The 26,413-nt window shown below is 40.0% G+C and overlaps 4 protein-coding genes across 12 annotated transcripts; 1 reads left to right on the top strand and 3 right to left on the bottom strand.

Annotated features, from left to right (window-relative positions):
• Positions 1–585: 585 nt before the first annotated feature.
• xiap (X-linked inhibitor of apoptosis) lies at positions 586–7,787 on the bottom strand. Of its 3 annotated transcripts, none has more exons than XM_077533075.1 (7): positions 7,626–7,787; positions 3,922–4,174; positions 3,312–3,855; positions 2,276–2,375; positions 2,100–2,181; positions 1,362–1,401; positions 586–1,130 (listed from the first exon to the last, which is right to left on the bottom strand). In XM_077533075.1, the coding sequence occupies exons 2-7, from the start codon at positions 4,159–4,161 to the stop codon at positions 937–939; spliced, it is 1,200 nt and encodes a 399-aa protein (XP_077389201.1). In that variant the 5' UTR covers positions 4,162–4,174; positions 7,626–7,787; the 3' UTR covers positions 586–936. The 3 variants fall into 3 exon arrangements, with proteins under 3 accessions (XP_077389201.1, XP_077389202.1, XP_077389200.1); XM_077533076.1 differs by lacking the exon at positions 7,626–7,787 and adding an exon at positions 7,317–7,559; XM_077533074.1 differs by lacking the exon at positions 7,626–7,787 and adding an exon at positions 6,715–7,101.
• Positions 7,788–8,511: 724 nt separating this feature from the next.
• psmd10 (proteasome 26S subunit, non-ATPase 10) lies at positions 8,512–12,920 on the bottom strand. Of its 4 annotated transcripts, none has more exons than XM_077533078.1 (5): positions 12,240–12,920; positions 10,430–10,528; positions 9,911–10,057; positions 8,983–9,149; positions 8,512–8,910 (listed from the first exon to the last, which is right to left on the bottom strand). In XM_077533078.1, the coding sequence occupies exons 1-5, from the start codon at positions 12,351–12,353 to the stop codon at positions 8,757–8,759; spliced, it is 681 nt and encodes a 226-aa protein (XP_077389204.1). In that variant the 5' UTR covers positions 12,354–12,920; the 3' UTR covers positions 8,512–8,756. The 4 variants fall into 4 exon arrangements, with proteins under 4 accessions (XP_077389204.1, XP_077389203.1, XP_077389205.1 ...); XM_077533077.1 differs by lacking the exon at positions 12,240–12,920 and adding an exon at positions 10,936–12,214; XM_077533079.1 differs by lacking the exon at positions 12,240–12,920 and adding an exon at positions 11,723–12,214.
• Positions 12,702–14,483, top strand: nxt2 (nuclear transport factor 2-like export factor 2). The gene is made up of 4 exons (XM_077533081.1): positions 12,702–12,861; positions 12,991–13,077; positions 13,172–13,316; positions 13,925–14,483. Exons 1-4 carry the CDS (start codon positions 12,847–12,849, stop codon positions 14,107–14,109), a joined length of 432 nt encoding a protein of 143 aa, XP_077389207.1. The 5' UTR covers positions 12,702–12,846; the 3' UTR covers positions 14,110–14,483.
• Positions 14,185–25,485, bottom strand: acsl4a (acyl-CoA synthetase long chain family member 4a). 4 transcript variants are annotated; one of them, XM_077533071.1, is made up of 16 exons: positions 25,321–25,485; positions 22,596–22,767; positions 22,240–22,547; positions 21,979–22,156; positions 21,777–21,886; positions 20,858–20,996; positions 20,237–20,387; positions 19,017–19,140; positions 18,863–18,934; positions 18,644–18,783; positions 18,334–18,506; positions 17,230–17,304; positions 16,930–17,118; positions 16,738–16,852; positions 15,316–15,473; positions 14,185–15,223 (listed from the first exon to the last, which is right to left on the bottom strand). In XM_077533071.1, exons 3-16 carry the CDS (start codon positions 22,492–22,494, stop codon positions 15,066–15,068), a joined length of 2,037 nt encoding a protein of 678 aa, XP_077389197.1. In that variant the 5' UTR covers positions 22,495–22,547; positions 22,596–22,767; positions 25,321–25,485; the 3' UTR covers positions 14,185–15,065. The 4 variants fall into 4 exon arrangements, with proteins under 4 accessions (XP_077389197.1, XP_077389198.1, XP_077389199.1 ...); XM_077533072.1 differs by having other exon boundaries at positions 22,240–22,476; XM_077533073.1 differs by having other exon boundaries at positions 22,240–22,473.
• Positions 25,486–26,413: the final 928 nt, after the last annotated feature.

Below are 26,413 nucleotides of genomic sequence, written 5' to 3'. Positions count from 1 at the left end.
ATGTAGATAGATTTTTGTTCCAATTAAAAATTTGTATGTAAAAAAAACACCTTTCCCAACTTTGCATATCACTACCGAAACAGAAAGAGTATTTGTTTGTAGGCAGGGCTTGGTTTTAGCCACACCCCTAGAAATTTCACCAAGAAGATAAGATTGCCTTCCTGTTCATCCATGGCTACATGGTAAGCAATTAGGTTTTCTTTTTTACATTATTAAGTACATGCCCTGCAAAGTCTGAAAATCTGCATGTGGTTTTAACAAACACATAATTACTGCAATTAAATGAACAGTTTTTTTTTATTTTAATGCTTAATGTTGTTTTCTATATCTACACATATGTTCAAAACTGTGTTTGGTAGTCAAGATTGCACCTAGCATTGTTGCGCATTGCTAGCAACTATCATAAAACATCACTACCGAAACATATGGAAAGGTTTCGGTTGTGACAATTGTTTCGGTAGTTTCATTATGACCAATTTGTGCATTTTATTACTCAAACTTTTCACATCTCATCGATATTTGGATATAGATTTTATGGATTTAATCACTTACATCATCATCTGTTTAAACACGAGAACAAGTAAATAACTCTAAAAATGTCTATTTTATTAACATGAAAGCAAAGGAGCGTGAAATCAAATACAGTATATCACTACAAGTCATTTGAACTGTTCTAAGCACATCAAAACAAAAACAAACAATACAATCAAAAGGCACCTCTGGAATGGAAAAATGGGATAAAATAATTTAGTGTTTCTTAACTATTCATCTATTAAAAAGAGATTTATAATATACTTTTGATTAGCTTTTCAATAGCCACTCTGTCGTCGTACAGTCCTTTGCAATATTACAGGCTATTTACAGAAAATACAAAATCAGGGATTATGAGACAGCAGCACAGAAAGTTTGATTGGCAAAAGTCTTCTTTTTTTTTTTTTAAGCTATGTAGGTCTTGACCTTCTGTGTAATGGCCCCGCAACAAATTGGACATTTGCTAAGCGTCTGTGAACATTCCTCGCAGGTGGCCAGGTGACCGCACGGGATGAAGACGACGCACGTGTCTCTGTCCATGCACACTTTGCACTGTTTTTCCCTCTGCAGTTTCCGGAGTGTTTCCATTGGGTCGTCATCTGAAAGACCAAAGAAAACACAAAGATGACACAATCTTTACTCATTTTCAGAACATGAGTGAGCACAACAACATACATTATTTGACCATCTTCTGACATTTTGTTAGTTAGTGGTATATGCATACACCTAAGGGGAGAGGTTCAAAATAACATCCCATGACCCCCACTAAACTAAATAAGAGGTATAGAAGATTGATCATGGAAAGATGGATAATGCACAAATATATTTACCATTTCTGTATGGCGTGAATCCATTCTGATGACTTGAGGTCTGAAAATAAACATGTGCAGTTAGAAAATTAAAAAAATTAAAATTAAAAAAATTAAAAATAAAAAAAACTTCTGACTATACTGCATATATTTATGTATTATAGCTTTCCAATACAGTGTTCCCTCGTTATCGCTGGCGTTACGTTGCAAAAATACCTGCAATTGGTGAAATGCGCAAAGTAGTCAACTTTTTTTTTACTAGGGATGTTCAATACCACTTTTTTTCAGACCGATACCGATACTCAGACCCTCAGTACTCACCGATACCAACTGCCGATACCAGTAGTACATTTTGACAAATAAAAAAAAAAAATAATAATCACTAAAAGATATTTTTAAACAAATATATTTCCTTTAATTTTGACCAAAAAAAAAACCCAGCACAGTCATGTTAATCACTTTAAGTTAATGTCTGTTCCAATACTATTGCTCACTTTAAAAATGGGTGGGTTCAAACAAACGGCGGGACTGACCTCATATTGATTCACATTTTTTGAAACGACAAAAATAGAAATAATACATTTCATGGCCCAACTATCACCTTGAAAACAATTAGTAACTGTATAGGGTGTATTTTAATAGCACTTAAAAAAAAATGTTATACCAGTGAAAAAAGAAGCCATTAAGTTTTTCTTCTACTGTATTATCAACATGACATTGAGCAAATTTGAGTGGCAAAAAAATATATTGTATTCTTACAGCTGCTTTGTTTTGTTGAGGATCTTGTAGCTGGATGGCGTTGAGAAATTCTTGTCCCTTTTCTTCTAACAGGAAGCTGCATCTAGTTGAGAATTTAGAATGTCATAACATAAGCCAAGTTCAAACAGCAATCAACGGCACGTGAAACGCATGCAAGTTGACATTTTGATTGTTACCCGGGATAACTTTTGGCATGCTCTTCCCAGGGGTCTTCGTCGGGCTGCCAGCCTTTTAGTCCTCCACCACAACGGAAGCACATCACCTTGTCTCCTGTCCCTACACGCATGCACACAAGCCAAGAGAATTTCGAGTTCACATCGTCCATCCAGCCGTTATTTGAACTGCGAATCCTCACGACAAGTTTTAATTTTCCTACATGTTAGCATGTGCATCGTGTAAGAAAGCAAGCCATTTTCAACACTTTAGATGATTTGTGAAAAAACATTAGATTTCCCGGTTTGGGACAGGGGGATGTTTTGGCCCGATGCCAGCGTTATGTATTTTTATTTTATATGATAGTAAGTTCGGTGTTTAAAAATTGCAGTCCACGCTTATTAGGGCTGGATATCGATTCCAATTTCCTCAATTCGATTACGATTTACAAGAGTTCAGTTCGATTTTTCCTGATTCCGTTCACCTCAATTCAATCCGATCAATTATGGCACATCAATTCTTCTTAAATTTCAAGAACATGATTAAAATGCCACAAATATTAAATTCCAAAGTTTTACGGAGGCCGTAGATGGTCAAATGATTTAGTTTATTAATTAAAGTAACACGTGTTATCACTTTAAGAACAAAAGTCAGGTCTTTCATGCTAAATGCTTCCAAGACTGCACGTCAAAGTATTTAGTTTAAACTTGGAATTGTAGTAGATAAACATTCATATTAGTGTTTTAAGTGTGTTTTTTTTCATGTACAATAGAATTGATTGTTTATTACATGTATGATTAGTTAATTGATTGTGTTGTTTGTTGAGAAATATTTAAAAAGGATCAGGGAAAAAAAGAAAAACAGGTTTTTGTTGTTTTTTTGGGTGCAATTAGATTATTTTCCAAAATTGTTCAGCCACTCCTTGAACCCTGGTGATGCTAATAAGGAATAGCAAATGAACAAGAGACAAGATGGAATTCAACATAATGCATTGTGTTGGATTCAGGAGGCTCCATTGCACATGTGTTAATTGCTGCTCGAAGTCAGGTAGATACACACCTGTGCTGTAGAAGCCAGCCCTTGCAAGCCGAGCATGATCGACTGGGTGCTGGATCCCTGCAAAGCTGCGCAGCCTCTCTTCGAAACTTCCCATCGGGACGGGAATGTTTACTTGAGGTGGACCGCTACGATTCTCCTCGGACGGGATGTTGCCCACATCGTGGCCAAGGATGAAGAAGCAGTAGGGGAAATGTTTGCCATGTTCACCCCAGGCCGTGTCTCCTGCTTCCCAGCCACCGAGCATGCCACCGCAGCAAAAGCACTGAACCCGATCACCCTGGCCGACGTAGTAAAGGCCGGCTTGAGCCAGATCTCCGGGTGTGACGGGAACAGTGGGAGGCCAAGAGGAGAAGGTCTGACGTCTGGCCTCCTCCCTCCTCATATGGGGGACCATTGGGTAGGTGGACTCGTCGACCACCTCTCCTGTTCTCAAACGATATTCCATGTCTTCGGCTTCTTCATTGTACCTGGAGCCGGTCAACTGCGAACTGCGCTGGAAATCGCTGCGATGGGTGCAGCGGAGGAACTTGCACAGTGGGGAAACCTAAAATTCAGAACAAACATGTTGAAGCAGATAAAAGGCGTGTGTCCCATTTCCATGCCGTCTTACCTCCTTATGCCTCTCTACGGGCGTGTCTCCCCTGCACCAGTTTTCCACCGTCACCTTGCAGCTGAAACAGCGGACGCGATCGCTGTGACCAGTGTAGTAGAATCCGGCCCGGGCGAGTCGCTCTGCGGGCACCTGATCAGCCAGACTGGAGCCGTTGAATGAATGGAGGCGGTTGTTCATTAGGGAGAAGTCAACCATGCAGTCACTTTCCAGTCCGCCATCTTCTCTGAGGTCTGACATGATGGCAGCGGGTCTATTCCAAGACCAAGATAGTAGAAGAGATGTTTGGAAGAAGAGAAAAATAAAATAAAATTAGAAAACAGTCAGAGATAGGACTGCTCGATTATGAAGAAAATATTAATCACGAAATAATCGTGTGTTTTATTGAACATGACCTGATCAAAACCATAAATAATAATTGAAATCAATTAAAGCCGCAGCGTGATGTAACTAAAGTGGCAAAAACGGTCTGGCAAATCACATATTTACATTCATGTGGCAGATTTTATTCTAAGGTTCCTGCGATTAATAAATAAATAAAAACAAATTTATCTGTACGTAACGAGACACAGCCATGATACATAATTATGCATCCACATTTTGTGTTTTTATGTCCAATTCTTACCTTACTTCTTTTGGGGGGTATTTGGCACATTAATTTATGGAGGGGGAGGGAAGAGCCATATTAAAAGTATCGATATTGGGCTATGAAAAGGAATATTTGATTCAATATCGATATATCGATCATATTTTAGACCCAGTACTAATCACAATTATTTTAGTAATAAACAAATCACGATTTAAGATGATCTTTTATTTTTTGGTACAAAAAAAGCAAATGTTTAAACATAAAAAAAATATGAAGACAAAATTATTTGAAACACTATACCTTAATTATGCAGGTTCCTTTTGGATGTAACAAAATTGAATAGTTATTTCATAATTTAACAAAAGGTGCAAATGTATAAATTTAAACAACTCAAAATTAGCATTAATAATTTTTTTTTTTTTTTTAAACGATTAAAGGAAGGCTCCTTTAATTTTACATGTATGGCTTGATCGGCAGTAAATAGTTAGTTTAGCTACGAAAAATGCATAAGAGCTGAAGAATACACCCTTATATTGATTTATTTAACTTTTCTTCAACATAGAAGTACTTCCGTGTTGCAACGCCCCCGAGTGGTGACGTCACTAGTGTGTATACTCGCTTGGCGAACAGTAGTTCACGCAGACATAACAACGGGGAGGACACAAACTGTCACTTATGCCTTTGTGTATTGCAAAATTTTGCAAGGCGTCGGCAAGGAAAAACCCGCGAGACCCCCTAAAAAAAAAAAAAAAAAAAAAAAAAAAAAAAAACCGACATGAGTAGAAGGACAAGCAGGCGTGCGCGCAGCGAACATTTCAGGCATGAGGACTTACATACAAAATATGTTACAATTTGAGATGGGGTACGCCACACGCCTAATACTAAAGCCCAACGCAGTACCGAGTATCTTTAAAGAACCAGACGTGGGAAATAATCAAGCCGATGGAGGATCTCTGGCGGCTACTTCTGCTAGCAACACGGAGCTCACTCTCACAACAGCCGGCACAAATCGAGGTCTCCCTACGGCCACTGAAAGATCTCGGAGAAGCGAAGCAAATGTAAAGCGAAAGGTAGGCATGTTTCGGGGGTGGGGGGGCATTCGTTATTATACTGCACGGACTGTTTTATTTCATAATTCATTTGAAGGTGGCCAACGCAGGGGCACGTCGGCACGTTACCGTAATGCACAGTATTAACAATCGTTGGGGCGGCTGGCTTGACTTCGTCTTTTCGAGTGGCGGCTGGCCTGACCGCAGTGGGACGCTCCGCAAAAAAAGAAAAAAAAAAACAGCTAGGGGAGGTTGGGTGCTGTAACGACGATACATTTAATTTTACTATTTTTTCTTTTTCCTGAAATATTTCGTCAGTTCCACACGTTTTGCATTGCTCGTACTGTGTGTCACTTTACCTGTTGGATATTTGCTCCTCCAAGACTTTTCTTCTTCACATCTTTCATCGCAACCAAAGCTATCCTGAGAATGTCTATTTAGTATTGCCATGTTGAATGTCTGATGTTCCAGGATGCAGTTGAGATTGTCCGCAAGGAACCGATCCTCGAGTTTTTTCATTTCCAGACAGCACACATTCATTTGCGGATTGTCCATTCATGTGCAGCTCCCGCACGAACACCACTCACCCCCCGCCTGATTCACTCGTTCGTCAAAGTTTATTTTGTGCCCGAAAAGACCATCTGGCGCCACAACTTTCACATCCAAGGCAGACTTTCCTTCGGTAGAGTTATTTTGTCGTGTTGGCTCGAAGCGATAAGGTTTAATCCTTCCGGGTTTGACGCGAGATGCACGGCTGCGTTGCATAGTGCTTCCATAGTGTAGCGTTTACACACTAGTGACGTAAACATCCGGGTTATTTAGTCACGTGTAACAAACATGCCGGCGTTCGATTCATTTTAACATCGGTTTAAAAGTTATTAAATGTACATAAAAAAATAATCACGTCACCAAATTAATTATTGAAAAAGTAGCAACTTTTTGCTGCTAAAAATGGATCAATAAGTAAAGTGTTCCTTTAAGCTGTCACCATTTTTCACAGCCGCATTTTTGCTCAGCGATGTATCAAATAATCTATTTGTCATCTGAAAATAGATTGTGCTAAATTTAAAAAAAAAATTAAAAATGTTATTGACACTGACATATCGAACAATACATTTTAGACCGGCTCAGAATCTGCTACTGGCCTTTGCCTACCTCGTGCTGCATACTGCAGTCCAAGAAATGCACATGCAGCCACAGTTTGCACAAAGGTGTTAGGACATGACAAGCGTGTGAGTATATGTGTGGGATGGGCACGACCTGGTGAGGCAAGTTTGTCTACACAGGCTCAGTACATACAACAGAACAGGGTGTATCACGCTGCCGCCCAGCAACACAAACCCTGTCAACACAGACCAGTAATATTATTAATAGTTTTGTTTTATATGTACAAGTGCGAGAAAAACATTGTGCATTACTGTTGCTGAAGTTTGGAGTGCTGTACAAATGCACTGTATTATTTAGTGTTTTAACATACGGCTATAATGGAGACAAACAATGTTGTCGCCAAACAACATGCTCAACTAAAAAGTTGAACGTCTATGTTTGTTTTGGATTGATTGAAGCAACCGCCTACCTAGCTGTATAATCAACGTATGCTCTTTGAACTCCGAATTCTACTGAAAACGCGAACGGGGCTGCCGTTGATATTCGCTTGTTTTATTCCATTCCAGACACGAGCGTTGTCACGCCATAGTTGTCGTTCCGTGCAGCGGCCACCAAGATTTCCAACCACAACCTCTCAAGAAGCGACTCACGCGGCTTTCAGCGAGTTAGCAGTCACGCTCTCTCTCCGGCGGGCTGAGGAACTAACTGCTCCTCCTCACCAACGTCACAAACACAACATTTGCTCGGTGGTCGCAACTTGTACGTATCAAGTAAATGTAAAACGTAGGCGTTGTTTTTTTAGAACTCTGACCAGATTTGTAATGGAAAAGACGAAATGTCATGTAGCATTAAAGCTTTCGTGCTAGCTGTAAACACGTAGCTAGCCTCGCTATCTCCGCTATGCTACATGCGTTTAGTTTTTAATTTTGTTTCTTAGAGTTTAAAATGTAAGTTTTTACCTTTATTTGTCCGGTTCCTCACGCTTCAATCCACCTTCAACTTCACTGTTGAGTTCTTCCCAGCAGTGACATAAAGGAGGTGTATCGTATGACGCGACCCTTTCAGGAAGTAGGCGTTGAAAGGTTAACTTGTGCGCAACATGTTTTGCGCGTCCCACGTGATCCATCAAGGAACTAAGAAAGAGAATCGAGAGAGGCAAAACAAAAAAATGCTCGCTACATTGTAGACTTTTGTTTTAACCGAACATGTCGGTTAACAGAAGCACGTTATGTTTTTGTTTCAAACTCAACTTTACCGTAAAGTAAAGCCTTTACGTAACACTAGAAGCCCAAATTTGTGGTTACAAGTACGTAATACCTGTCTGTCTCACACTCCGACATACGACCTAAAAGTACAGAAATAGTCCTTAACTGCAATAAAAGAAAACCAATTTTGTCATACTTGTGAATCTGTATTTGTGTGTGTGTTATCCACATCCAGATAATAACAAGCATTAAAAAGAAGGATATGGAAAGATTCAAATTCAACATGGAATTTACCTTACAGAATGGAGAGGCCATTGTGAACTGAAAAAAAAAAAAAAAAAAAAAAAGGCGCTGTGGAATTTCCGCTCAACTGATACGTTTAGCATTTCTTCATGTTGAGTCCGCGGACTAGTAGCGTAGAAAGACAGATACTTGTTTTCAAATGTAAGCGGGTAACAATAAAAATAAACTTGAAAAAAAAAAAAGTCCAGATAAAAACTACTCAAAGTACAGAACTACAGATTTCTTAAAAACATATATATTTTTTATTTTTTAATTATCATTGCGACCAAGATGGCAATTGATGTGCAATAGTATATAGGCCTATATTGAATAAAAAAAAAAAAAAAAAAAAAAAAAACAAGCTCAAGACTGATTTTATTGAGTAATTTGCAACAATTCAAACTTCACAGAAGGTGGGCTGCAGTTTTGGCCAGTGCGTTTCAGTGTTTTTGGTCAGATATGTTACCATCTGTGCTGCTGATGAGGAAGCCAAACACTTCCACTTGTCCCCAGTTTGGTGGCCAGTCACAACAAGCCGCTGGATGGTGGGGATGAAAATGACGTGGTTTGCAGCTGAAACTGCACCTTTCGGTTGGGAATGCATCATCCTTCAACAATTCGACGAAGTACGTTGCCCAGACTACCCTTGGCCATCTGGAGCGGGGTTTTCTCCTCTTTGTTTTCGATGTAAATGCTGGCTCCGTGTTCCACCAACAACTTTGCTGCTTCGACGCGCTCCTCGTCACACGCCAGGTGGCTGGTTCAACAACATTGCAAAATAGTTACAAACATGAATATTTTAAATATCAAATAGTTGTTCCACACGTACAGTGCTGTGTTGCCCTGCGAGTCCTGGATGTTGGTCGAGGCACTCTGCTTGAGAAGCAGCTGGATCAGGCGATAGTTGCCCTTGGCGGACGCTCTATGAAGTGGCGTGGAATCCAGTTTGTCCGTGGCATTTGGGTCGGCTCCATTTTCAAGCAACAGCAAGGCAATCTAGAAGGAGAGAAACAACAGAGAAAGAAGCCTACTCAATGCGTTCCCTTAAAGACTGACAAACTAGCTTCAAGTTATATCTCAATATTCATCCAGTGTTACTGTTTTTAGAAACTGAGTTTTAGAGAGAATCAGTAAACACAACAGAACAGCCAACCAAACCAAACTTACTGTAACTTATTAACAGTTTTATATGCATATGCACTTAAAAACAACAGTGAAACCAGCAAGACCCACAAAGTAGTAAGTGAAGGTGGATGTAGTGAAGGCAAATGATCTACAGTGATGCTCCAGGATTGCAAAGGCTTTTCATCAGAGCATTTGGACAAATGATCCATTTGTACTCGAGTCCCTGAAAAATTAAAATTAAGTAACTGCCTTTGCTTTCATCGAGTTCATATTTGTGTATGACTTCTCAAACGTCCGCTGAAAGCTAAACTTCTATTAATCCATTTAGGTGTTGACCTAACTATATTAACAGCAATGTGTCAGCTAGATCATTTTCCTGTCAGCGTTCATTACCTCTCAGGCAACTGTCTTAAGCCCATATCCCACTGAGGAGTTAACTTTTGAGAGTGTTGGCAAAGTTAGCAAATGTCTGCTCCCTTCAGGGTTCGTTCAAGGTTCGCAAACGTTCGTTGCTTAACGTTCGACTAATGATTTAAATGTTCTTTTGTTGTCATAAGGATTTTTGAACATGTACAATAGAGGGATGGTGACTAGTCATCACATTTAAAAAGTTTTGTTTTTGTTTTTTTTACCTCATGTCTGTCCTTGGAGGCGGCATAATGCAGGGGAGTGCATCCATTTTGATTTACAGAGTTTAGCTGAGCACCTTTGGATATTAGTGCTCTGACGATGTCTTCTCTACCTGCAGATGATGCAATGTGAAGAGGCGTCCATGCAGCCTGGAAATAATATGTTGCATTAACAAGCGGTCTCATTTTGACTTCTTCCATATTCAATATTTCTCTTTCTATAACCACTATTTAGTTTTTTACACTTATTTAAATGTTTGTACAGGCATGAAATCAAAGCGAATACATGGAATTAAAACAATTTCACATTTGTACTCCACATTGGCGACTGTAATAAGGGCTATTATGGGAGGAGTAGATTATTATTGTTTTCTCCTTTACAACATTTTGTATATATAATACAGAACACTTATTTAACGTGAAACAAACACACTTGGATCATAACCACTTCTTCCACCGTATATTATAATTTGTATTGTAACGGTGTTTCCGGGTAAAACTTCACTGTGTTATAATCCATACGTCATCTTGCAGGTTCACTTCCACACCGAGGTCGAGCAGGAAAGAAACAATGTTGGTGTGGCCAGCCGAACAAGCCCAGTGCAGCGCCGTTCTGTGATCCTGAAATAAGAGGAACGTGTAAAAATGACAGCGTTAATCACGTCTGTAGTGGTTTTCGTTGTGGGTTCTCAATAAACCAAACCTTTGCTTGAGGAAGAAGGTAATTTACATTTCAACTGGCTTCACATGACATGAATGCAGCGCAGATGCATTTGCTCGCTCTCGTTGATCAGTTCCCTGTCTCACTTGCGCCCTCTGCTGTCTGGATGTTGCAATATTACACCAATCAATAATAAGCAAATAAACAGTTGCTTTTTGCTGTTATCATTACATCTTGCTTTTTTTTTTTTTAATGAACATTATTTAACTATCACGCCTTGCTATATCTTAGCAAAAATATACAAATATACATAAAGGGATAATGTTTGCCATTACCTTAAAACTTAACATATATAGACACACGTAACCTTTATGTTAGCAAATTGTGATCCATTGTCTGTAACAACTTCACTTGGCACACAAGCATATGCTATGCGGAGCAATTTTTTCTTTCTAATCTGTGCATATCTTGTCTCTGCATCCGTCATGGATCGTGAAGCAGGATGTCCCTTTGCACCAAGCTGGCGTTTTTATTTATTCAGCTTGAGATTCGCTTTTCTGGTTGCCTCAAGATTTCTCATCCACATGTCATGTTCTGTTTTTGTGCTTCCCCACACAATGATGTCATCCATTGATGTGTCCACTCCTCGCAGGTGCTCATAAGATCATGTGTATTGTTTTGCGATACACCTCAGGTGCTGAAGCAATGCCGAATGGAAGTCGCCGGAATCTACATCTGCCAAATGGTGCATTGAATGTGCATCGTTTTGAACTTGCGTCGTCCAGCTTCAGCTGTCACAGCATCCACATAAAATTCCTCTTTGTCATCTTCATCTACCGTATGGATGTTGTCTTGTTTTGGAGTATGACTTCTGCAGCATCGAGCAAAATGGTTGCTTTTGATACAGTTGTTGCATGTTTTTTTCCATTTGCCGGATATTTTTTTAGGTGGATGTGTGCCACAATGACCACAAGTCTTTTATTTGTTTTTTTGTCTGTCTAATGTCAGAGGTGGCATCCTTTTTACCCCTCGTGTGTGTGCTCTTATTCACACCATCTCCATCAGCAAATGTGAAGTTATTATGAACTTCTAGTGCATCCTCCTCACCCACTACGTGCAAAAAAACACTGCCGCTTGCTTTTTTGGTCACTCGCCTCATCGAGTCCCATTGCCGACAGGTACAAAGCGAAGCGTTGGTTAGAGCTCCTCCAATTTTCAGCCACATTCCCAGTAAGCTGATGGGCGGGTGGTGTGTGCAGACCGTCCATGTTGTCGCTAGGCCTCTTTTCTCACTCACATCGTAGCAACACCAAGTTCACCGCTGAGTTAATGCGTAAATCTGGTTAGCTGAGTGGCTAACGTTAGCTTGCAATACATGCGTCCGTTGCTTCTCCTGAAGACCATCTTCTGTCACCATGTAGTGTTTTCGTTTGCTTGAGGAAGAAGTTAAATGATATTTTAACTGGCTTCACAGACGTACTGACATGAATAAGGCTCAGGCGCATTTCCTCTCTCTCTCTCTCGTTGATCAGTTCCCTGTCTCACATGCGCCCTCTACTGTCTGGATGTTGCAAAATTACACCAACCCATAATAGGCAAAATAAACAGTTGCTTTTTTGCTGTTATCATTACAACGTCAACAAAACAAGTTGCTGGGTCGTGCATTCTTACCTGGTCCGTTTTGCAGGCAAGGGTTTTATCTGATAAAATGCACTCTTTTAATTTATCAAACTGACCTAAATATGCCAAATTACACACGTCGACATTTGATACAGACCCCTCCATTCTCAAATATACTTAATGTACCTAAATGTATTCTGAAAAGGATGAAAAACAGAATGCGTCTATGAACGCTCACTCCGCCGGATTTGAACCACGGGGAATGACTCAGGAAATTATGACTTGTACTTCCGGATAGACCGAATACGCTCGTCAAAATAAAACAAATTGGGAGACCGCTCAACCTGTTTCCAAGGCGTGATAATCAAATAATTTATGTTTTAGATGTTTATGCAACTAAATATCAACAAAAGTAATATATTAATGGCCTGGAACAATCATAGTGGGCACTGGTCGACCACTCTGTATGTAACCCATAATTATTTATTTTATTTTGGTAGTTCAAGCTACTGTTGCAGGAAGTAAAACAAAGATCAATGACGTCATCAAGTAATCGTTGAAAACAAGCTATTTGAAGAAAATACATTTTACAAGACTGTATTATATCCTCTTAAAAACTCCCCAGCGTCGTTCTGGAACATAGCAGACATTTTTACTCATGGCAGCTACGTTGGTAAGCTACAACTGAAACCTGTTTTAGTCGACAGATCAAACAATGTAGTTAGCCTCTTGCTCGTATTTCACGTGCACGTGGAACAATACCACGTTAAACCGTCTGCAAACCGTTTTTCCCACCCCGCAGGATTTCAGGACCCATGCGGACCAGTCATGCAGATACTCGGAGGAGTTCGTCACCATTTACTACGACTGTATGGATAAGAAAAGACGGGTGAGTGGCTACGGGTCAACATAGGACATTTCGATCTTACGATCTACGAGGCGTGTACTCACTGTTTTCTGATGTCTCGCTGCTTGTGTTTCAGAACCTCAGCAGACTGTACTTGGATAAGGCAACCTTGGTGTGGAATGGAAACACTGTGTCCGGACTCGATGCCCTGGGAGAGTTCTTTGAGGCACTGCCTTCTAGCGAGTTCCAAGTCCATACACTTGACTGCCAACCAGTGCACGGTTAGTGGTCCCCCCCGAAAGGTTCTAACATCAATACAATGTGAACAGTTTATTATCCCTCTAACCTACTCAAATTAATCCACACTTGGCAGCTGAAGCATATCTCCATGTAACAAATTGCTCAGTTACTTCTTAACTTGTTTAGTGGAAAAAAATAAAAAGTCGCACACTGTAGAAATGTGATTTTTCAATATGCATTTATTACTATGCACTATTAATTTCAATAATATGCTAAGTATGTTCAATCACATCATTTAAAAAAAATATAATCGGAGCTCTAGTCGGCTGACGTTTTGTATTTCATGTATTTAAATCTGAAAATTGTATTGTAAACTTGGTACTTCCGGTTTTGGGCTACACACTTTTGTTTTGAAAGGGTACTTCCAGTTCATCATTTGTGCACAGGGTAGCTTGATAGCTTTGGTGCAGAGCTTCCACAAATATCGTATTTTATATCTGTAGCCCATCCGACGAGGCAAAAAGGGTACGTTTACATGACATTACTAAATGTTTATTGGCACTTATGTTTGTTCCTAAACATCAGCCCAGTAGCAATTGGGAATAGTCGATTTAAATGTTAAGATCTGATATCACCTTCGTCTTCACAGATCAAGCAACGCAAGGTCAGATGACTCTACTTGTGGTGACTGGCGGAACAGTGAAGTTTGAAGGGAACAAGCAGCGTTTCTACAACCAGAACTTTCTTCTGACGGCTCAGGCATCACCCAACACCGACCAGCCAGTGTGGAAGATTGCTAGTGACTGTTTTCGTTTTCAAGACTGGAATAGCTGAGTGTCGACAGCCGAACTTTTTTTTTTTTTTTTTTAATCTACATAATGGCTAAAAAAAAAAAAAGAATTCAACACATTATGAAAAGGTTTTTATTTTCAGGAAAAGCTTGAACAGTAAGGCCTGTGATCAGAATGAAGTGGGTTGTTTGTGTAACAATATACAAACAAGCTAGTGAAAATATATATAAAACACTCATGACACTGACTTGATCAGTTTCCCCTTTTACAAAGTCTAATAAAGTGTAGCTGCTGCCACCAGGCATTGTTCTTTAGCCACCAACTTCGGACAAAATTAAGATGCTCATCATGTGGCCTAAGTGCAAAGCAACCCACTTTTGGCAGTGTCCCAAAAAAATAAAACATCTGTTCCTGGTGTTCCTGAGTCATTTATGGTTGGACATTTGGTCTTTTTTTTTTTTCTTCTTCTTCTTCTTCTTTTCAGCATTGACATAAATAGCATGAACAAAATTAGCCAGAATAAATTAAGTCAAGCATATCTCTGGATAGGGGTGTTGGTGACCTAATGCTACATGTAAACATCTCACATGGCCATACATACATATGAAAACGCCACACCATTCTGCTGACGACGAGTGCTGCAGACTGAAGGCACAGTAACATCAAGTACTCCAACTACAAAACAGCATCAATATCAACAACTCCATGAGCTTAACATCATACAGTATTAGCAACATATGGAGTGATTTTTTTTTTCTTTTCAGGGTGGCAAAGTTCCTTCCATCAAGTAGCGACCCCAGGTCATCTTAAACCATTCTGCTTCTAGACGCCAGTAACACACAGGCGGATCAAAAGTCACAAATTCCCTGTTAAGCCCATTTTCATTTGTGTGCCTCTGGAACACTAGACAGCAAAAAAACCCACACACACTTCACAGGAAAACTACAGGCAAAAAAACAAAAAAAAAAGTGGTCAAGCTGAAGTAAAGAGAATGTGAGGTTATTTGCCCCCGTACATTCTTTCTATGTGGTGGCGATAGTGGTTCTTAAGCTCTTTCCGCTTCAGCTTGAACGCATCTGTAACGAGACCCATCTCCGGCGTCCACGGCTCCGGGCTCAGATGGACCTTCACGGGTATTTCAAAGCGCTGGAGTTTAACTGCAAGGATGAGAAGACGGCTTCGATTACACCTTATGGGAATCAATGACACAAAAAAAGTACAAGAGAAGAGGACAAAACTGATCTCCTACTTTTAGCAGCAACCTCCTTGATCTCCTTCAGGACATCTTTCTCCATGTCAGCGTGTGTGCAGATTTCCTCCCAAGGTGCGACCAGTCCTCTCTGCTTGGCCAGTTCCGTCAGACGCTTCTGGTTAGGAACCACAAAGCTGATCACGTAGTTCCGGTCACTGAAATGGGAGGGGGGGGGGAATTGCGTGCAAAATTTATTAGTAGGAAATGGGAGAAAAAGCAGAAGCGCAAGTGCCAGCAGAGGATGTGGTCATCTGGAAGATGACGTAATGTAAATGTCCTCTGGTTAAAACAGTCCTGTTTCCAACTACAATTTTTTTACTGTGATTGTTTGTTCTACCAAGTATATAATGTAATCAAGTTCCAAATTCTAGACACACAAAGCAATGGCAATGTGGTGCAGGTATCATTGATTGGTCTACAGTACGCAATAAAGTTACTTTGCTATCTGGATTAAAGGATTTTTTAGTTTTGTTTTGAAGATTTTTAAGGAATTGAGAGACTTCTTAAATGCATGCGAGTTTTGTAGCACGCCTCTTTTGAATGATACTTAGAGACTACTGCCACCTTCTGGTTATTTGCCCTTACTGAAAGAAGGAATTCTCTCTCCCCCATGATTATGCCTTTCCTACAATGCCTCGTGTATTTTTTTTCAAATTAACTTCATTTATTTATTTATTTATTTTAGAGGGCGGGGGCAATATTCCGAGGGGGAAAAACAACAACAACTCGTATTTGCCACTTTGCGAGGAGGGTGGGAGAATCAAACTTACGAGAAATACACGTAGCATAGCTATAGTATAATGTGAGGATTCGTTGATGGTTAATGGGACACTGTTTATAAAATGAAAAGGCAGGAATGGGGGGGGGATTATTTTTTTCATTTAAACTTTACTCGTCATACGCTGCAGCTAGAGCGCCAACACTTCCTGATCCAATGTCAGCTGACTAACACCAACCAATCAGAAGCTAGCATACTTTAGGGAAATGCAAGTCAATGACGGACAGCAGCAGATTCGACAATTTGGATACGTGTACGAAAAAAAATAAATGAATGTGTATATAATAATTCTGGAAACACACGAACAAGTAAAGATACATTTTAACAAATTAACTTAAATGCTTGATACTCAGGGTTGTGGACCCCTGAGTATCAAGCAAGTTAATTAGGGTATTTCTCATAAGTTTGAGTTTTCTTGAAAAATTGCCACTTTATTATAGTCGCAAATTTGCACATTTCTTTTCTCTGTATGTTGCCCACACCCTTGAAAAAAAAATATTTATACGTGGCCCTAATACGCAGTCGTACTTTCCTGTGCAACAAAATGTAACATTTTGGCCTTGAAATGGACCATGTGCCAATCGTCATGCCCCTTGTTGACACATTTGCAAGAATTAGTCTTGTTTCATCATGTGACTCACCTGTTGGCATAAACACAGATGTTGTCTATGAGGGAGCTGTTTTTCAGGGCAGACTCCACCTTACCGAGAGACACGTACTCCCCTGCCTGCAGTTTCACCAGGTCTTTCTTACGGTCTGAGCAAAAACAAAATGTCAACCCGAGCCAACCAATCAGAACTAAGCTGCCGGCCATTTTTTGTGATGACACGCACCTACGATTTGCAGACAACCATCCGGGTGAACTTCGCCAACATCCCCAGTGCAAAACCATCTCTGACCGCCCTCGTCCACAAAAAAGTCCTCATCTTTACTCTCGTACTTGAAGTAACCCATGGTCACGTTTGGACCGCCAATCAGGACCTCGCCTCTGGGGTTAGGCTTATCTTTGCTGGTGTAACCGCCTGATTAAAGTAGCAAATGAAGACGTACAATCAAGAATAGCAATTGTCAGTTGTTGTTTTTTTAAACTGGAATTTGAAACAAGAGGCAACAAGTTTGCCAACCAGACATACCTTCAGCCCAGTCCCGCAGTCTGAACTCGCAGCAAATAAGTGGCGCTCCGACACGGCCGGTGCTGCTGTCAGTAACTGGATGAGAGGACAAAAATAAATAAATAAATAAAACGTAATTGTTTTTGTTGTATTTTTCTTTCCTTATTTAAAAAAGTGCAACATTTCCCTGTTTCATGTTTCCATTCAATAAAATATATTTTGGGGAAAAAAAAAAAAAAAACATTCTTCAATTTTTACACAGATTATTAAACACTAAATCTCTAAATTGTGGGGCCCAACTGTAAAAATATTGTTAAAAAAAAACAAAAAGAAAAACAAACGCAAATGGGACGTGGGAACACTTCGTTCTTATGAGTTGTGGCCGTGTTAGATCGACTGTTTTGCATAATAATATTGTTCCCAGGATGCATTTTTTTCATTTGCTGAGTGCGTTACCAAGTACCTACAGACCATGAACTAAATCTACTCACGTAGTTCTGTGCCGACCCCTCACGCTTATCATTCTTCCTCCATGTGCAGGAAGTGCAGGGATAACAAATACAAGTTTGTATCCTTCCATTTATATTAATAAGATCTCCTATTGATCAAAATTCTCACCTGAAACCCATTACTTAGTGTTTAGAATGTTTGAGCATTTGGAATGAAAGAATGATTTCATGGTCAGCTTCTTTTACACGTAATTGTAATAATCACAAAAGTGACAACGTACACCAGTTATATAAAGTATTCTTGTCGTCTGATTCTCACTCTTAAATACACCAGCCATAGAGATTGCACATTAAATAAATTGGCAACCTGTGGAGCACTACTGAAAAAAGGGCAGTGCTTTGAATCCACTTATTCAACAATAACAACAATTTATAGTGGTTATAATCAGAAAAATAAAATAAAATGGCACCAGTGACATGCTAACATTATGGACATTTGCGCCATTGTGCTTCACCTTTTGAAAAGCTTGACAATAATAAATCAGTCATTATATTGACAAAATGAACGCACAAGTATTGTACGCATTCGTTTTATCATAACTTTGTCTGTGCCGACTGGCCAGAACGTCGATAGACAAATACTGTGGTCGGTGCTTGTGTGTTGACATGGCCCTACCCTCGGTGATGGTGCCCGCTCCACACGTTTCCGTGAGGCCGTAGCCTTGGCCCACGGGGCAGCAGAAGCACACGTTCATGAACCTCTGCGTCGCTGGGGACAAAGGAGCGCCTCCCGACAGCATCAACCGCACTCGCCCGCCCAGCAGCTTCTTCACTTTGGTAAACAAAAGGCTGCACGAGGACATGCATGTGTCACGCCTTAGAATTTGAAGACGTTCAACCTGCTGCTCCACTTTTTACTTTACGAGTAGCAACATGAGAACACTTGTTGTGATGAGAGAAAAAAAAAAAAAAAAAAAAGTCCTTACGCATTGCAGAGCGGTGCGTCGTAGCCTCTCTTGATCTGCTTCAGTTTGTATTGGTAGCCCATGTTGAACATCATCTTCTGAACATAGCCCATCTCCTGCACTTTGCTCATCACATTCTTGTTTATGCGATCCAAAATTTCCTATTTGGTGGGGCAAAACAAACCAGGATGAGGTCCACACAGGTGACGAGACAAAAAAAATCATCAACGGGATTCTTACCGGCACAGCTGCCATCAGTGTTGGTTTCAGCATGGAAGTGTCTCCCTTGCTTCCTCGCTTTATTTTTGACGACTACGAGAAACACATGATCACACCCATTATGCATACGAGGATTCGGGTCAACACGAGTAGCGCACCAAATGACTGAATGTACCTGATCAGACAGCGTGTGGGGGGAAGAGTAGCCTATCGGACATCCATATGTGACGCAGCTGATCTCCGCAGTCATCTCCAGCACGTGAGCCAGAGGCAGGTAACCGATGTAAATATCCTTCGGGCTGTATGGTGACGAGAGAAGGTGAGAGCCTGCACGACCTCTTGTGTTATAGTTGCAAAGTTTTCAAGCACAGCTGATCGATATATGAAATGAACTAAGTACTCTTGATTTCCCTTTTTTCTTGCAAAATTTCTCTTTTGAGTTATTGCTATATTAGCCAGGCACGATTGTAGGCATGTCCACCGAGTTGGGAAATACTGAGCGAGTCATTTGTTGACGGAAAATGCGTTTGTGAAATATGTGATGAAAGATTTACTATTTCCACAGAGTGATGTCTCATTGTGTCTTCTGTAATGTGGCAACTTGGCAAAACTGCTGCATTGCAATTTTATTTAAGCAACTGTAAAATTGGGTCCAATGAGCGCACCAGTGAAACCCACATTAGAAAGACTAACAAGAGTCAGTAGGTCAGAACATGAGGAAGAGCCACATGTAGCCCATGTCTTCGTGTACAACATTTTGCTTCACAGTCTACTCTCATACTGTATTGTAGCACTTGTGAGCAAATCTTGTTGCAAATGTGTGACTGAGAAAATATGCAGTACATTTTTTAAAGCCCCAATGAATGAATGAATGGAACAGCAGCTGATTTTGTCTGTTTTGCAACTCTGCCAATTTTGATTTAAAAAAAAAATGTAAGGGGCTTCCTTCCGCCTTGCTTTTGGGTGATCCATTTTTTTTTCACTGGCAACGCAGCTCATGGATTTTCGGGGCAGTTGTTAGCCACAATCTCGCAGCACACCTGCTCGTTATGCTTTCTGGTCCAACTTTCAGCCTGAAACCGATGCCTGCTGCTAAGCAACTGAATCAGCTTTTTTCACACTTCATAAAGTTGGAATTCCATCTAACCTTTTTTTTATTTATTTATTTTGTCCAACAGAGAAAAAAAACCCAGCACCAAATTAAAAACAAAATTAATTTGTCATTATTACCCCAGTCTATAATATACCGGTACCGTACTTTTAATCACACACACCCTCCGTGTTACCATTTACACACTTCCTGGAGGTGAAACCAGTTTGGGATTCAAAATGTCACACCTACGCCTTCGCATCTCAAGTTTAGACTATATGTGTTTTCTAAATATGTCAACATACCCGAGTCCTGGGATGCGTTCGCATTGGCCTGTCATTCCTGCAATCAAATTACTGTGGACAATCATGACTCCTTTGGGCCGGCCAGTGGAGCCGCTGGTGTACATGACCACGGCCAAGTCAGACGGCTGCGGCTTCACAAGTTCCTTTACCGCTGGGAAACATACACACATATCCTTTTACGATGATTGCAATTATATTGCAATAATAATTGTTTGTCTGCACAAACCCTACAAGTTCCTTAGGCAGTTATACCTTGAAAAACACAAATTGCCTAAAGCTTGCTAAAACAAAATTTGTCAATACATACAGACATAGACGTTAAAAACAAAAATTATATTTAAGGAATGGACAATTTGTATAAAAGTGCATCCAGCGTACTGAGGAAAGTGAGACCAAAATCGACCTCTTGGAATGAATCCCAAGCGCTTTTGTTTCAACTCTAAACACGGAACAACCAAAAACAAACTGGAGCCTTTGAGAAGCACTAACATGCCCCAAAGCACATTTCTGGATAACTGTAAAATTAATTTGAAGTGGCTGAGGGAGGAAGGGAAAAAGAAAAAAAAAAAAAAAAACACCTGAAACTAGGTATGAATGCTGAAGGTGTGAAAGAAAACGCACTATTTTCAGGCAGTGCACCCAGATTTTGCACTTCTTGCATGCTGTGGATGGAGAGTCCTGCTGGGTAGCCCTCTGTGGTCACTTTCTTCTGGTCCACGTAGATTATATGCTTCAGTTTCGGGATATTTGGAAGCACATTCTGCACAAAGAGCACAAAAGGGATGTCAAAAACACTTTCAGACAAGTTGTTTGCTCTGAATCTGTTGATTTCATATAAGTGACCGCAGGTTCTCTATGAACTCGATTTTATGGCTTTTGTGTACTGGAAACTGAATCTCCAAGAAAGTACACATTCGAACTGTGAAAAATGCGGCCACTAACCAGAACTAGCGAAACAAGAAACGGCTTGCATGAAAATAAGCCATCAGAGGATGGGTATATATTTTCTTATTTGATTAGCTTTGAACAATATCTCAAGTTGTGGTTATTGTTTATGATGGCATCGACATTATTTGCACAAACGCCTGCTTGAGTTCAACGACAGTCAGTCAGTGTTGACATTTAACAGCCTGACATTTACATGATTCCTTTTTGTGGAGGAACTACCGGTACAATCCACGCACCTGGCGTAATGCTCTTGCAAATTTTATGAGACGTTAACTTCTGCACTTGCTGTAGTCGAACCGGGTTGGTGTAGGCGCTCAAAGTCTAATGCTTAGTTTGCAGAACTCGACATACAATACATACAATAGGGCTGTGCAATTAATCGATAGTCAATTACAATTATTACACTCCACAATTACAAAAATCAGCATAATCGTAAAATAAAAATATTAATACTAATTTTGAGTTGTTTAAATGTTATGCATTTGCGCCTTTTTAATTTTAAAATAACCAATTTAATACATTTTGTGTGGTCCAAAAGTCACTTGAATAATTGGATGTTTCAAAGAAAACGGCAAATCTGGGATAAACTCACTTTTAGTTTAGTCTCGAGCAGTTCCACGCTGGTAACAAGATGTGAAACTCCAGTTTCATTCAGTCCAAACGCAATTGCCTCCTCTCCCAAAGTTGCATAGAATGTCACCACTGTTGAGGAAAAAAAAAACAAACAAAACAGATCGATGTAGGCTGTGTTTTCTACATAATTTCACTGGAGAGTCATCGTAAATAATACGCACATGGGAAATTATGCCGAAAGCAGGTTTGGGCAGTTATCATCCATTCCGCTCTGGTCTCACAGAAGATTGCAATGGTGCTTTTGGGTCGCTGGCCGAGAGCTGCCAATCCACTTCCGAACTGACTGACGAGGGAGTCGATTTGATTGTAGGAGAGCCATTTATAATCACCGAGGATCAGCTAGCATGAGTTGAGATGCAAAACCGGAGCCATTAGTCGTCAAATACACAAAATGAAAAAAATAGATGACGTTCGGCACAAACTTTTTTAAAAACTTTCCCGTTGGGCTGTATCTCGTTTTCTTCACTCAGCACCTCCCTGGTGCCAAGACACGGCAACTCTCCAAAGCGCTCCACAGAGAACGCAAACAACTTATCCAGAGTGTCCTTGCCAGGCAGGTCTTCCTTGGCCAGCGCGTCGAAGTGGTCCACTGAGCGGTAAGGTCCCTCCGGACAGCCTGAAGTGGAGCGGGCCTTAACCCGCTTGGACATGGTGGTCTTCTGGCCAGCACCAGTCATGTAGTACCATGGTAGGAAGGAGAGGACAGAGTAGAGCCACACCACGAGGTGGACTGGAAAAAGGAGGACGGATTGGATAGTATCGGACTGTAAACCCATACCGTTCGTTACAGGAGGAGTATGTGGGGGATGGGTGGGAGGTCAGAATGGCAGCGATGGTCCCTGCTTCGAATGGGGAGCTGCTCTTAAAAACTGGAGGGATGAACTAGGTGTCTTAGAAGCCCGGAAATGGCTTGATGTCCAAACTGTCCCTCAGATGCCAGAAAAACTGAACTGAAATAAAACAAGGACAGCTTGTCACAAAGCATGTAGACAAAAACGTGCAGTTGCATTCTACACCTAACTCATTCAGTGCCATTGACGGCTATAGACGTCAGAAATCTATTTTAACCGAGCTGGCAGTGAATGAGCTAATCAACACGAGTCTAAATGCCCTTTCACGACACGGGAACTTGAATGCAGAACTTTTATACTTTGAATTAAGTTTAGGTACAAGTTGTACTTCCTTTATGCTTCATAAATGCAGTTAACGTCCACCACATCATGTGGATTTACTTGAAAAGCAGTAACAGGCCATAGGAAGCAAGTAATATTTATTTACTAGTCATTCTGGTGCAGTTCCAAAAGAGCCGCCCAACCGCCATCAGGCATGATGCACACTTTTGTACAGTATTGCATAAGCCATCCAAGACTTTTGATCAACGCATACAGCCTGAGGAGGCATGTGTCTTGCTTTGTTTTTAAAAGAATTAGCTAGTAATAATAAGCCTTCGTTGTCAACGTACAAGTCATCAAAAGCTAGCGAGTGTTTGCATTGTGCTTAGGGGTTTGCATTTTTTTTTTTCAACGATTGTTGTTTGTTGGCGTGAATACCTTACACTTTGCATATCAACGGTGAATTATACTTGAATGAGTTGTGTTGAATGTGTTCAAGCGTCAAGGTTCTGTTGTGGAACCATAAAACCGGTAGTCATAATGTTATAGTATGCAAATGAGAAAATAAGAGAGCAGCACATTTGGAATAAACCAAATTGAAATAAAATTCACTTTTTAATTCCATTTTGAAATTGGATTCAACTTCCCATGTTGCTACAGTAGAAAAATTGATGGACCTTTGCGCTTAAGAGGCCCGACTAGAACTACATCGCCATTTTGTTGATTTATTTTGAGATTTGAGACTATTCACAATCATGGATTCAATGCACTTTTAGACTTTTTAAAGGGGACGTCAACCCCCAAGAAATTCCACGAGTATTAACATTCTGATTAAACACTGAGATTGTGGAATATAAATTATAATATAAGAACGTAAGTAGCAAAATCCCCCTGTTTTTATCCATCTCACGGGGTGGCTATTTTCCCACTTGCCGTTGGTCGACTGAAAATGACATCACAGTTGCTCATGGCTCCGGGGACGGCCAATTACGGCTCAGCTTGCGAACGTCGCATGACCAAATTCAGAATTCAATCCATGACTGGTCAGTACCTGAGCCCTGAGCAACTTTGATGCATTTTTCACTCAACAGCAAATTGAGTTGAGATGAATAAAAACATATGGATTTAGCTGCTTGATTCATATTTCAATGTAATATTAATCAGAATGTCATGTTTAAACTACTGGGGGCATACAACACATTCTCATAAAGTATACAGTATAATAATCATGACAGAATGACAAAAGGTGCACGTTGTAATCAAAACAAAAGTGCAAAAAGTTCCGTTAGAAATAGTAATGAAGTTTTTTCCATTTATTCTTTATATATATAAAAATGATCTCTTATGAATTTGGAAGAAACATTTTTTTTTTTAATCTTCTAAAGAATCCAGAAAACTTCTGGTATAATCTAAAGTTAAACTTACTCTGTGTGTTAATTAGATAGTCTGAATAACTTGAAATTACTGTTCAGTGTTCATCAAAATATAAATCTAATTTGGGTGCTGATACTGTTTGTCTTCACTGTCCATTCATTAGACATAGTCAAGTGATGTCAAAGTTTGAACGAAAGAGCTAAAAGCCACAATGGCAAACATTCAGTGGCATCAGGACACGTCAGCCTTGAAAAAGCCCAATTAAAAAGTTTCAGTGATCAGTCAGATGCACATCTTTATGATCTTTCGAGGCACCATGTCAAGGTTAAGCTCTCCTCCTCCTCATTGACCTCTAACTAATAAACTTGTAACATTAATTACAAAACATTTTTTTTATGCGACAAGTTGCTAATAAAAATTAGTCACAGGTGTCGCGTGGGAGCCTAATGTAAACGTATACGTACGTCCACTTATATCGCATATGGACTATGATCATAAGTTAAAAAAAAAAGAAAAAAGGCATAAAAGGCATGAAATGAGAACGTCTTCCTCGGAGTGCGTAACGTGACGTACGTTGTGGAACATTTGGCTGACTCATGTCTATGAGGCGAATCACTGAATTCTAATGTAGTTTTGACACCAAGGATGCCAGGTTATCTTTGTGTGACTTTATTACCACATTTCCCGTTCACTTGCGCCACATAAAAACAAACAAACAGAGCCACCCCAACCGTATTTGTGGCATAACGTGAACAACAAACCGACTCTATTAGCTTTGTATTTACTTGTCAAAGAAAAGGAAGCAGAGAGGACAAAAGCCTCCGCTCGTGCAAGTGTGCCAGCTCGGCTTTGAGCAACCGTTGATGCCCGCCAAACAACGCGGACTGGGAACAGTTAAACCCGTTCTACGCTTCTCTCTCAAATTAACCGCCATTTTAGTTTACAAACGGATAAAGTCAGTAATAATAAGATTATAGCGATAGCGAGCTTAATTGACAGGCTTGGCTCCATTCTTACCTTGAACAGCGTGGACCCGGCTGGTCGTGACTCGCGTCTCTCCATTCAGAATGACCGACAGTTACCTCCTCTAAGGACTCATGAAGCCGGAACTTCTACGTCATCTGATTCCATTTTTCTCGACCAATGAGCACGTGAATCATCTTAACCCTCTCAATCAGCAACACCCCAAGTCCTTCTAGCTTCCACTCCCCCTAGTTGAGCATGTACGGTGTTACGTATTCTTGCCTGGAGCTGATCGTTCGTCGACGATGATGCAATAATAAACTAATAATAAGAAATAAATAAATAGAAAGACATATGTGCTGTACTGTTTTACTTTTAGTAAGAGTTTAATCATGTACTTTCCACAGGTCAGCCCCCCTGCCTCACTATTTTATTTTATTTTAAATACACAAGCTTCAGTAGACTTTATTGTAAATTATCTCATATCTTGTTGGTTGAACAGTAGCACGAGTGTTTATCTCTCCAATATAAGAATGAACTTGGCAGTACTGTAAATACTGTATGGTATGTACTTACTTAAACTAATTAAATCAAAGACAAGAACTTGTTTTCTTTGTACCTGTTGATTAACACAGACTGCACTCACATCTTTTAAATGCAATTAAAAATACAAATAAAAAAAATCGATCATGCCACAAATGATACTATGACCAAATACCTCCTAAAAAGTTATAACAGAAACAATATAATTTTGGGACACCAGTGATCTAGCATTTAGTTCTGTTCTCAGGTCTGGGGGTTCAAATCTCAGAAAGGTTATAGTTTTCAGGGGATCCTCAACTATCACATTTTCAGTTATTGTATTGGATCTATTAAAAACATCTTATGTAATTTTTTTTATATTAAATAGAATATATGTATTTTATAACATTTTTTTTTTTTTGCTGTATAGCATAGCGTCATATATGCTGCTGATGTCTTGTGCAAGATTATCAAAAGTGTCCTTGTGCTTTGTTTCTCATGAAGTGTATGACAAAAGTACACAGCAATGTAAATGTAACTTCTTGATTACATACTGCAATAAAATGATATACAACCCCTCACCCCTTTTTGCACCCATGTTCCGTTTCTTGAGACTTCGCCTCAT

This window comes from Festucalex cinctus, chromosome 9, assembly GCF_051991245.1.
Source record: "Festucalex cinctus isolate MCC-2025b chromosome 9, RoL_Fcin_1.0, whole genome shotgun sequence".
Lineage (NCBI taxonomy): Eukaryota > Metazoa > Chordata > Actinopteri > Syngnathiformes > Syngnathidae > Festucalex > Festucalex cinctus.
This window is presented reverse-complemented; position numbering and strand designations above follow the sequence as displayed.